General features: G+C 39.1%; 1 protein-coding gene across 2 annotated transcripts in view; it reads left to right on the forward strand.

The window, feature by feature from the left end:
* MSH3 (mutS homolog 3) overlaps positions 1 to 13,046 on the forward strand; it is a 179,616-nt gene that overhangs the window by 74,393 nt on the left and 92,177 nt on the right. For both annotated transcript variants that reach the window (XM_039220117.1, XM_039220118.1), the window contains exon 13: positions 10,865 to 10,997. In XM_039220117.1, coding sequence (XP_039076048.1) covers positions 10,865 to 10,997 — 133 coding nt within the window. The remainder of the gene's footprint in view (positions 1 to 10,864; positions 10,998 to 13,046) is intronic.

Below are 13,046 nucleotides of genomic sequence, written 5' to 3' on the forward strand. Positions count from 1 at the left end.
AGTTGTATCACTTTGTACAAGTTATGAATTTTTATATACCTCTGTGTCTTCACTTGTAAAATGGGAATTATAACACCTACCTCATTCGCATTGTTGTGAGGACCAAACGAGACAGTGTCTGTAAAGAATGGCTGTGGTTCCTGGCATCAGTGATGTGGTTAAGAAAATAGCTGTGGTCTTTAGAACTAGCTATAATTTACAACCAAAAAAACTGGAGGCGACCTAGCTATTAGTAGGGGAATAGAGAAATAAATTGTAACCAGTCTTACATTAGGATAATGATGCAGCAGTTAAAATGAAGACACTTGTACGATGACCCAGCTGGAGACTTCCAGGGCAGACGCTGTGTGCTGTTGTCCGCCGTCTAGCATCTGTCTGGTCGGTTCTGTATCTGGGACTTGCCTGTGTTTTATCTTTGGTTGTAGCTACAATTGAGATTGTTTGGAGAGTTTGCAAGGAGCACTGGTGAGTAAGTAGTGTCTTTGTCAGTTCCCTCCCAGAATGGTGCCACCATTAGCAATTGAGCTCTGTCATTTTATGTGGCTGGGCTTGGATCACAGCCTTTCTCTTTTAGTGCTCTGAATCTAGGTGGGTCCTGGGAATTTAGGAAGCTCACTTTCATGTTCTCATTGACTGAGTACATGTTAATGTGTTTGTTTAAACACTAAAGGTAGTGCATTGATTGGAGAAAGGAAGTGTTTAACAACAGCAACAAAAAACCCCACATGGTTTGATGGTCCTAACAGTGGAAACTGATTTCTTCTTTATCTTTGCATAAACAAACTGTGGCCTTTCCATGGGTGGGCTGGATTGAGGGTGGGCTGGAACTCCTTACATAGGCATTTAGGTATTCTACAGGCTATTCAGGCTTAAACATATGATTTCTGAGGTCAGCCTGGCCATTGACATCCAGCCAGAGGGGACAGGGTATGGAGGACATATTTTTGGTTCACCAAGTCTCTCATTGAGTGGTAAAAGTAATTTCTGTTCACATGTCATTGGGTAGAACTCATTCTGATGGAGTCAGAATGATACCCCTTAACTGCAAGGGAAGTTAACAAATGTTTGTCAAGGACAAGGAAGACATGTTTGATGAATACCTAGCAGTCTGTTGCCAGAGATAGGCTGTTCTTTTTTTAACTGGGTATAGTTGTATTTCCACTGTGTAGTAATGGTTTTTTTAAAAACCATTTTAACGATCAACTTATTTAAATTTCTGAATAGGCAATACCTTAACTTAGCTGCAGAGTTTAAAAATGTTAAACGATATAAAGTGAAGTATTTGTCTCTCATCCTTGCCCCACATCTGTCCACTGCCTACTGGATAATCATGGTCGTTATTTTCTTAGATATCTTTCCAGAGACTTTTGTTTTAAAAAACAAATAAATAAATATGAAAAAGTATATATATATTTCTCCCTTTTTATATAGATGGAGTATAATATACGCAATACTCTTTGCTTCTTTCCCTTAGTAATGCAAGATAGTTATTTTGAATTTTGTACTGTTCCTACTCTCAAGGAGTCTCTAATATAATTTGGTCAAGGTCTGACCTAGTGAGGAGATGCAGGTAGGGAAAGGTTTTGTACCTAAGATAAAATACTTATCTGGTACGCACTGTGCAGCTCACTGCTATAATTAGAGCAAATGAGGAATACTTTTTAAATTTGAATTAGATTTTTAGAGAACTTCATAAGAGAATTAAGTATGCTAAGTTTATCCTTGGCATTTAAATCACATAAACCATTGAAATTAGAAAAACTGAAAATTGTCAGTGTTAAGAAATAGGTTTCTGACTATTGACTACACTTTGTGTAATTATCTAAAGCACCAAGTACATTCTAGTGATAGTTAATTATCTTGAATAATTAAATGACTTTTATGTTGGTAAACTCATATGTTTGGAGTATTAACAGTGTTTGTCTAATTCATGGTTCTGGCCTAAACAAAAAGTAATAAAATGTTATGTATTTCCTCCATTTACCATTTAATTTATATTAACAGAACTAAATGCCATTTTTCAAATATTTATTCTTTTTTTTTTTTTTTTTGAGAGATGAAGAGAGAGGCGTGAGTGGAGAAGAGGCAGAGAGAGAGAGAGAGAGAGAGAGAGAGGTGGGGACCTAGGATCTGAAGTGGGCTGTGCGTTGACACCACAGAGCCCTATGTGGGGCCTGAACCCATGAACCATGAGATCATGACCTGAGCCCAAGCCAGATGCTCAAGCAACTGAGCCACTCATGTGCCCTCTAAATGCCATTTAGAACTCTCTGGAACTTGTTGCTCTGAACTACATTAGGAGGCCTGTTTATTCTTTGTGATTTCTCATTTTCTACGAACCTGCCAACACAGCATTCAGCTTTGGTGACTCTCATTTTCCTCAGCCCAGTGAGACACACAGTTCTGCTCATAAATGGGAAGAAAGATTAGTAGCTAATGTATAGCCAAGAGCTGAGATTGATTGCTGTTGACCTTACCTCTTTGCCTTTGCTATGTGACTATATAAGCAGAAAGTACTGCTGTTGAGAAAAAAGTGATCCCACATGCCTCTTAATGAATGTCTGCCCTGACTCAGTGCATATTGAGGATTTAGTGTCTCTTGGGAAGCTTATATTGGAAACCTTCAGCTGGCTCGTGCTTTGTTCTGTGGGAATCAGGCCTCCACAGAAGTCTAAACTGGCTCATGTGACCAGCAATAAATGGCAGCTTTCATTTGTGCTGAGGAAGAGATATACAGGAGAGAATGAGGAGGAAGAATTGGAGGTCTTTTCTATCTTGGCTCTTCTAGCTTTATTTTACTCTCTTTGTGCCTTTACTAGTAGGGATTTTTCAGACTATATCCCCTCAAAATGTTGTGAGAGGACTTCATTTCCTGTGGCTATAATGTCATAAAAATACTTCTCTACATGAAATAGCTAGATATGGAGCACCTGGGTGGCTCAGTCGGTTAAGCGTCCAACTTCTGCTCAGGTCATGATCTCACGGTTTGTAGGTTTGAGCCCCATGTCAGGCTCTGTGCTGACAGCCAGCTCAGCCTGAAGCCTGTTTCGGATTCTGTGTCTCCCTCCCTCTCTAACCCTCCACTGTTCATACTGTCTTCTCTCAGAAATAAATAAAACATTAAAAAAAAAAAGAAACAACTAGACATGCTGTATAAAGTATAAAACATTCTTTAAGAACATTGCTAAGCTTGTTAAATAATAACAACAATGACAACAACAACAATAATGGGGAAATCTAAGGGAACGGATTAAAGAAGGAGCTGGAAATGGAAGTGAATTGACTTTGCTGCAGCCGTTGTCCCCTAGTCTCTGCAAGTGTTGGTAATCAAAAGGATTAGGTTTTAAAAAGCCTGTGGGAAACTGGAGTGAAGGCCTTGTGTTGTTCTAAGATAGGAAGGCCGTAGTAATATGAGACCCTCAAAGGACGTAATCTCACTGAAGAGAGGGGACAAAGAAATATGTCTGTCTTGGCCTAGTCTGTACAAAGGGAAAGTTTTCCAAGAATTCTGAACCATAGGTCCACCCTCAAACTCAGGCTTGCTATTCCAACTGTGTACTATCTGTGTGGTCTGGCAATTCCAACTTGTGAAAGCTGTTTTAAATGGTCCCATGCTGGGGCATCTGGGTGGCTCAGTCTGTTGAGCACCTAACTCTTGATTTCGCCCAGGTCATGATCCCAACATCATGGGATCAAGCCCCACACTGGGCTTTGCGTTGAGCATGGAGCCTGCTTAAGATCCTCTCTCTCCGTCTCTCTCTCACTCTCTCACTCTTTCCCCCCTGCCTCTCTTCCCTGCTTTCTCTGCCTCTCAAGAAAAAAGAAGGGGTACCTGGATGGCTCGCTTAAGCGTCTGACTTCGGCTCAGGTCATGATGTCACAGTTCATGGGTTCAAGCCCTGTGTCAGGCTCTATGCTGACAGCTGTCTCAGAGCCTGGAGCCTGTCTTCAGATTCTGTAACTTGCTCTCTATCTGACCCTCCCCTGCTCATGCTGTCTCTCTCTCTCAAAAATAAATAAAACATTAAAAAATTAAAAAAAAAAGAAAAAAGTCCCACACCTCAGGGTTCCTAACAGAAGCAAATGCAAAGCCTCCCCAAAGGGATACACTGTCAGTCCAGGCCTCCTAGGAATCCCAAAGAGAAAGGTCTATGATAAGCTCACGAGCCACAGTTACAAAAGTCATGGGGAAACAAGTAACCATGACTGTGAGCAGAAATTATAAACAGCAGAATTGGAATCCAAGACATTCAGATAATCAGATTATGAAGATAAACATCAAACTACCAAGTTGAAAGAAATACAAAAGAGAATGAAAAATAATGAGCACAGAACAAAAATGCCATCAGAGGAGAGTAGGTTTTTTGTTTTTTAAACTTTTTTTAAATGTTTATTTTTGAGAGAGAGAGAGAGTGTAGGTGGGGGGGGAGGAGGGGACAGAGAGAGGAACACACACAGAAACTGAAGTTGGCTCCAGGCTCTGAGATGTTAGCACAGAGCCCCACGCGGGCCTCAACCCCACGAACCGTGAGATCATGACCTGAGCTGAAGTCAGACGCTTAATTGGTGAGCTACCCAAGTGCCCTGTAGGCTCTTTTTGTAAAGAAGAACCACATACAACTTTTAGAAACAGCTGATGGATTAAACAGGAATAGATTCATTTTAGTTAAGATGCAGGGTAATATCTGAAGAACTTATTTGGTGTGTAGCACAGAGAGTATGATAAAAAATAAGAGATTGAAAGACAGAGAATTAGGTGGTTTAACATAATCCTCATCAGATTTCCAGAAGAGAATTAGAATAGAGAGAGAGCCAATATGCAAAGATATTGTCCTTTGGTAGTCCTTATTAGGATGAGAATTACTTACATTTCATGCAAGATATGGATGCTTAAGTTTAGAAAGCACATGGATCCAAAGTGCATTTGAGAACAAACAAATCCACATTTCAATAAATCACGCTGAAACTATGTGACAGTAAAATAAGATGTAAAAATATTAGAGCAAAGAAAGATCGCCTATAATGCCCTAAAAATTATGTAACTGATTTGATTTCTAATTTCTGTGCTTCATTTGCTTTCTTACAGTGATATCTTTTGGATTTATTATTTTCTCATTTATTACCACCCATTCCCTGCTCAAAGTTTTGTGGTTTGTGTTGCATATTCCGTTGTCTCTTGTTTTTGTTGATTCTTACTCATCTAGTTGCTATTTTTATTTATGCTTGATTATCTTTGTGCACTGGCTCTATTCTTTGAACATTTATTTCAAGAATAATGTGAAGGGTAGGATGAAGGTGGCTTCTCTTCTTGTTTGCTTCTGCAAGGTTTTTGGTGGCAGTACCAGTCTGGGACCATCTTAATTCGACTTCCATGTTTGGTATGTTTTAGTCCATCCAAATGATGCTAACGTAGGCTGCAAGTTCACCTTTACTATGAGGCCACCTCGCTTTCCGGCAGATTCTTCTGGTATATCCCTTCAGTATAAAAGTGGCTTTGACTGCTGGATTACTTCTCTGGGTTCTTGTTTTCTCTTAGATTTTGGTGTCGTTATTCCTTACCATTTTGTTAGTTCTTTGATACTTTTATGAACATGTTTTTATGTTTCTTTTGGCTTTGTAAATTGTCCTCATTAGAGAGGTGGCCTGAGAGTACTGGCTCCCTCCCATTACCAAAAGAAAAAATCATATTATGCTCTTTTCAGAGAGTTTAAGTTTATGTCTTAAATTGGTGATGGAAGGTAGCTGTCAGAGGATTGTTCTGTTTAATATTCTGAAAAGGGCGAATTCTGGTCTGTTACTAAAATGATGCATCATTAGAACAGGAGGAATAAAAACCCTTAAAAGCTCATATGATTTATAATTTGCAACAAGGTACACATTCAGAATAGCTCTTTAGAACGTAATTTCATAAGCAGAGTAGAAACTTAACTTTCGTGACCTGTAAGGCTCTGAACAAGATGTTTGTGGATGACTCCTACTGCCTCTCTTTACTTGTTCCTTCTTGCGGCTCCTTCCCTGCCTTGTCTAGTCTGTCACAGCTCCTGTTAGTTTGGCCTCTTTAATGTCTCTTGAAACTATGTGCCTTTTCATCCCTCTATTCTCTCTGCAAGTTCAGATCTTTAACATCACTCCCCTGGATTACTGAAACAGCCTTCCTGCCGCTGTCTATATGTCCTTTCACCATTAGCCATTGGCTCCCATTGTTCTCAGGATAAAGTCAAAGCCCTTATGTGGCCCACGTCCCTCACATGATCATTTTGTTCCTAGCTGCCTGGCTCCTGCTGTCACACTGTCACACTTGCACCCTCCATCTTCCTGTGCATCTGCCTGTGCTGCTTCTACAACCGGTACTTTTGTAAGGACACAGCTATTGTTCATTAAGTGAAAGAGTGAATGATGTGTGTGAAGCTAGAGAGATGCAAGTAATCATAAGTGCTCTTATGTTTCTCTTAGAAAGCTGTGTAGGTAGTTGGTTTAGCCATATTGCGTAAGTATGATGTTAATGTCTGAATTTATTCATTTTTATATTGTCTGTCTTTAGAGCAAACCTCTCAGTGAAAAGTCAGAGCAAAAACAAACAACAAAAAACTACGTCTCTTCAGTAGTTTGTATTTTAGCTTTCCTCCCCCGTATAACCTTATGTTAGAATTCTAGAGGCAGCTCCACAGATAGCAACCAGGAGGTACAGACTTCATCACATGTCCTTACAGTGCAGTAGCTGTAGGTTATCTATTGTGTTTCTCACTGATGGCCACACATAGCAGATACTAGCTTCCTCACCCAGTTCGTCTTCAAAAGTGAAGAACTCCAGTGACTCTCACTTTTAGTCCTTGGGTCTTTGGTGGTAAAGAAGAATCTTTGTCTTCCTGGGGACCTCAAGTGTCTGGTTTTATTTTTTTGTCATAGGAAATGAGATGACGCATGTGCCTTCTTTTCATTTGTTTAGGATGTGTCATGCTGTGAGATCAACTATAGAATACTGTAGGACATCTGGAAGTAAACATTTGTATTATCATCTAGTTGACAGTACTGCATCTAGTTAACATTACTACTTCCTGTTTTGTTGACTGTCACAATCACTGAATGTCTCTTATTGATGGCACCAAAATAATTTTTCTCTATTTTGGCGATCTGACATATTGTTTTATTAGGGTTATTTGGAAAGTCCTGTTACTGCTACTAATGAAAGAACAGTTCCAAGATACACAGACTCTTTTAAAAACTTGATTAGAAGTCATTTTATTAATTTGCATTCTGATCTGCATATAGGAGATAAGTGTAGCTCCCCCACCGGTGAGAAGTTTGTGGTAAACGGTGCCGCACACCCCATTTCCCTCTCCCTCTCCCTGCCTGTTTTAGACATCTGGAATGGGTTATGGCATTCCTTCCCAGCACAGCCTACTATCCAGTCTCAACACAGTACTTCACGTCACCACCACCAGTGAGATTTGGCACTTGAGATCCCGGGACTAGCTTGTGTTAAGTCTTCCTTGTTCCTTTGCACAGAATACATATTTTTGCATGTTTGTGCATTATGGCTCTACACACAGTTATTTTCAGACTTACCGTTTGGGTGCTATTTCTCCTTCCTCCATTCTGTTCTTTGTGGTATCTACCAAACAAATTGTTTAAGCAAATAAAGAGCACTTATTAATAACAGTGATGGTAACTAATGTGTATTGAGTATTTGGTATGTACCAGGCACTGTACTAAGTGCTTAACGTGCATTATTTCATTGTAATCTTGTAACAACTCTGAGTTAGAGACCACTATTATTCCCATTTTATAGATGGAGAAACTAGGGCAAGGCTAAATAACTGGTAAATGGCAGGGCCTGGATTTTAACCAAAGTCACCTGCATTCTCAGCTCAGTTTTTAACCTCTGAGCTCTTACCTCCTTAACCAATGAAAGCTGGGTTAAAACCAAAATGATCATAGTAAATATGCTTTTGCCAGTGCTCTCATTGGGCTAAAATAAAAAGCCAGTACCTTTGTATTTTTCCAGATTGCAAACTAACTTAGCACAACCTTTTTTGTCTCTTTCTAAGAAATTTATAGTTTTATATCTGTTTTTAAAAAATCTTCTGGAAGATTTCATAAATATGACTTAGGTTTTTATTAACCTGTTTTGCTTTTATCTTTCTATATCTCCAACAACCTTTATAATTTTTGAGAGAGTAGCTATCTTTGTAGGCTGTCTTATACGTTCACAGATGGTATTATTTTATCTGTCCTCATACCATCTGCAGCATCAACCTAGTCTATTCCAATCGGTGTTATCTTTCATTTATGCAGGAGTGAGTTATTAAAATAAAACTTTATATTTGTATAGCATTTTGGGTAAACGTTAGGGTAAAACATGGATATATTTTATCACAACAATCTTATGCAAAGAAAATTTAATTTTTTATTTTTTTCATCTCCTCTTGAATTACTTTATATATAGTCTTTGGAATTGAATTGAATTGAATTCAACAACTATTTATTGAACACATATTGTGATCCCAGACTTGTGGGAATGAAGAAATGATCCCTGTTCTCCCTGAGCTTATAATCCAGCAGAAAAGACAGAGAACTATATGTAATTACGACTTCCACTATGGAAAGACTGTAGAGGGTCATGTGGAAAAGGATGGCAAAGGATTAAATCTGGTCTAGTGAGCCCAGAAAGCCCTTGCAGAAGAAGGGTACGTTGGAGTTTGCCAAACAAAGTGGAGCTGGTAGGCAGTAGGGAAGAGGAAGAGAGTCTTCACGGCAGAGTGAGCAGCAAATGAGGAGGCTCTGCTGTCAGAGAACTTGGACGAAGATATTGGAACAAGTTCAGTCTGACTGAAACTTACAGTGAGAGGAAAAGAGTGGCAGTGGCTTGAGGTGAGACTTGAGAAGTAAGGTCAACAGGGACCATTTGTCTTGTGGGTCAGTGAAGGAATCTAGATTTTAGTCTAAGATTATTGGCAAGTCATTGATGAGCTGAAAGCGGAGGTAAGACATGAACAGATTTGGGTTTTAGAAAGACTCCTCAGACTACAGTACGGAGGAGGGATTGGAAAAAGAGACAGGAGTAGATCTGGGGAGGAAAGTTAGGCCCTTTTTGTAGTCTGTGTGAGAAATTATTTTTCCTTACTACTGGAGGGCAATGGCAGTAGAGATGAAAGAAATGGACTGACTTAAAAGGCTGTTCCCACTGAGAATGGAGGAACCAGTCTGTATATTTACAAAGCTCTCGCATGTTCTACTGTGTCATGCTGAACTAAATGCCTGTTCTCCATAGTAGAGTAGGAGCCAGAGAAAAATGGAACAAAAATGAAACCAAGTCAATATGCACTTTTAAACAGGCATGACCTCACAGAGTAGTTTGAAGGGTAATAAAGAGGAAAGAACTTAATTGATTGCCAAGTACTGTACTCAGTTTAACTGTCATCTGGGCAGGATCTCATGTAAGGCTTGCCCTTCGCATCAACGTGTGTGATTTCAACAGAATTTTGACAGACAAATGTGTAGTCAGTAGCTGATGTGTCCTTTTGCCAGTCCTTTCATTTGCTTGTTTGCCCACTCTTTGATTCATTCAAAAAAACATTTACTGAGAGCCCCCTGTTTATTAGATATGTTTACTTATCTCAGTAATCCCACATTTTGGCTGTTACATCTAGTGTAGGCCTTTGGTGTTTATAGGTACTAGATGGGCCACATCTCATTTAGGACACATTTGGCCAATCAGATTTCCATTTTAAGTTGACAGCTTCACCATTTCCTCCCAAGTGGCCCACCTATCACTTAGGGTGCAGCCACTGGTGAAATCCTACACCCCTGGGTCCCCCTGTCTTCTGATATAATCTCTGTGTACTTTCTGTTGCTGAGTGTTTGCTCAGGTTCAGTATGCCTGATCCCATTCCAGCCAAACAGTCTATCAGTTCAGCCACCACCATCGAGTCTCCTATCGCAGTAGTTGTCCGAGTGAGTTGTTTTTTGACTAAGATGATCAGTCGTTTCAGTCAGAATAAACTCACTTGCCCATTGTAGGCCTATTATATTAGAAGGGAAAACAAGCAGTGGTAGCAAATGAATCCTCAGTCTCAGCAGTTTAAATACTATAAAAGTTTATTTCTTGCTAATGTAAAGTCCAGCTGGTGGCAAATGTGGGAGCGATGGATTTTCTGTCACACGAAAGGGACCCAGGCTGAGAGGGTCTTCAGGTGGCTCACGAGATTGTTCTGGTCCCAGCATTCAGCTGGGAAAGAGCAGGTGAGAAAGATCACACAGGAGGTTTTTACAGGCTAGAGCTAGCAGTGGCTTAATCCTTCCCATTTACATTTTATTTTCTACAACTTGAGTACGTGGCCATACCTAATTGCAGAGGGAAACTGGGAAATGTCTGTGTGTTTGCCCCGGAGGAATGGAAAACCTAATGAGCCAGTTTCTGCTCCACCTAGCTAATGACTTTCCTTCTATGGTACCTGCTCTTTTATTCAAATGAAGGGGGCAGGGAAGGGCCAGAGGTATGGAGGAGGAGTCTCTTTTGTGTGTGTGTGTGTGTGTGTTTTTTAATGTTTTATTTATTTCTAGGAGAGAGAGAGAGACAGCGTGAGCAGGGGAGGGTCAGAGAGAGAGGGAGTCACAGACTCTGAAACAGGCTCCAGGCTCTGAGCTGGCTGTCAGCACAGAGCCCGACGCGGGGCTCGAACCCACGAACCGCGAGATCATGACCTAAGCGAAAGTCGGATATTTAACTGACTAAGCCACCCAGGCGCCCCTCTTTTATGTTTTTCTAAGTAGATGTTGTCTCAGTGCTGGACACCAGAATGGGAAATATCCGTGTTCTGAATTCCTAACATAACTTATAATTGTTACTACTTTGTTCTCACAGGGAGATAAACTCTCGACTAGATGCGGTGTCTGAAGTACTCCATTCAGAATCCAGTGTGTTCGGTCAGATAGAAAATCATCTACGTAAATTGCCTGATATAGAGAGAGGACTGTGTAGCATTTATCACAAAAAAGTAAGTGTGATTGAAAACAAATCTATTAAAACTGGGAATGTTCTTCAGCATAAAGAGCCCAGATATTAAAGGAAAACATCTCAAGAGTTTTATTTTTATTATTTTGTGAAATCTTAGAGATAATGACAGAATTCTTAAGAGAATTAAATTGCACAAGTTGAAGGTGTTCCAGTTTTTGCATCATAAAAAAGTGTGCCTATTCTGTTAACGAGAGCAACACACAGAAGCCTTTCTGTTGTAATACAGGATGTTCTCATGTTACATCCTCAAAATGTGGAACCATAATCACAAGAGGAAATTTCTTAGACTGGTCAGTTTTAAAAAGAGATGCCTTATTTCTTTTGATGTCAGAACAACTTCTTATTTGACTTTTCCAAAGGAAAAAATCTGGTATGTTTGCAGTGGTATCAATATACAGATGAATTTGGGTATCGAAGCTAAGCAATAAGCATTATTGTGACTTTCATCACTTAAGCCTTGCAGTTTGTTATAACAGTAACAAGAGAGCTTTTCCCCATGAGGCTAGCAGATTTTCAACAGAAACTTTGCAAGCCATTGTAAAAAAAAAAAAAAGAAACTTTGCAAGCCAGAAGGGAGTGGCACTATATATTAAAAGTGCTGAATGGGAAAAATCTGCAGCCAAGAATATTCTCTCCAGCAAAGCTATCATTCAGAATAGAAGAAGAGATAAAGAGTTTCCCAGACAAACAAAAACTAAAGGAGTTCATGACCACTCAGCCAACTCTGCAGGAGATATTAAAAGAAACTTTGAGTGGAAAGGAGAGACCAAAAGTGAAGTATAAAGGTAGGAAACCCCAACTCAATAAAAATGAATATTTCTGTAAAAAAAAAAAAATCCCTCAAAGAACTCATGCACAAAAAAGGATATAAAATATAATCACATATTATATTTATGAAATGTGAGGAGAGAAAAATGGGTTCAAACTTGAATGACCATCAACCTAGTATTTACTGCTACATGCTGAAACCTAATGGTAACCATATATCAAAAACCACTAATAAACTTGTAAAGAATAAAGAGAAAGAAACATAAATATATCACTAAAGAAAATCAGCAAAATGAAAGAGAAAGACAAGAAAGAATGAGAGAAAGTCTTCAAAAACTACCACAAAACAAGTAATAAAAAGGCAATAAATACATATCTATTAATAATTACTTTGAATGTAAATGGATTGAAGGCTACAATCAAAAGACATAGGGTGACAGAATGAATAACAAAACCCATCTATATGCTGCCTACTGTAAACTCATTTTAGACCTGAAGACACCTGGTGATTGAAAGTGAGGGGATGGAGAAACATCTGCCATGCAAATGGATATCAAAAGAAAGCCAGAGTAGCAATATTTATATCAGATAAAGTAGACTTTTAGACAAAGACTGTAGCAAGAAGGGCACTATATGATAATAAGAGTGACAATCTAGGAAGATGATATAACAATTGTAAATATTTATGTACCCAAATACATACATAAACAATAACAGACATAAAGGAACTAATCAATAATAATACAATAATTGAAAGGGACTTTAACACCCTACTTACATCAATGGACTGATCATCTAAACAGAAACTCAACAATGGCTTTGAATAATACACTGGATCAGATTAATTTAATAGATATATTCAAAACATTCCATCCTAAAACAGCAGAATACACATTCTTTCCAAGTGCATAGGGAATATTCTCCAGAATAGATCACATATTAGCCCACAAAACAAGCCTCAACAGATTCCAGAAGATCCAAATCCTCAACAAAGTAGTATTAGAGGGAACATACCTTAACATAATAAGGGCAGATATGAAAAACCCACAGCTAATATCCTTTTTTAAAAAAAAAAAAAATGTTTATTTTTAGAGGAAGAGAGTGTGCTAGCCCGGGAAGGTAGAGAGAGGGAGTGAGAAAATCCCAAGCAGGCTCTGCACTGACAGCATGGAGCCTGATGCATGGCTTGATCTCACAAACTGTAAGTTCATGATCTGAGCCCAAATTAGGAATTGGATGCTTAAGTGACTGAGCCACCCAA

The sequence above is a fragment of the Hyaena hyaena genome, unplaced genomic scaffold (genome assembly GCF_003009895.1).
Source record: "Hyaena hyaena isolate Hyena2069 unplaced genomic scaffold, ASM300989v1 scaffold_862, whole genome shotgun sequence".
Taxonomy (NCBI): domain Eukaryota; kingdom Metazoa; phylum Chordata; class Mammalia; order Carnivora; family Hyaenidae; genus Hyaena; species Hyaena hyaena.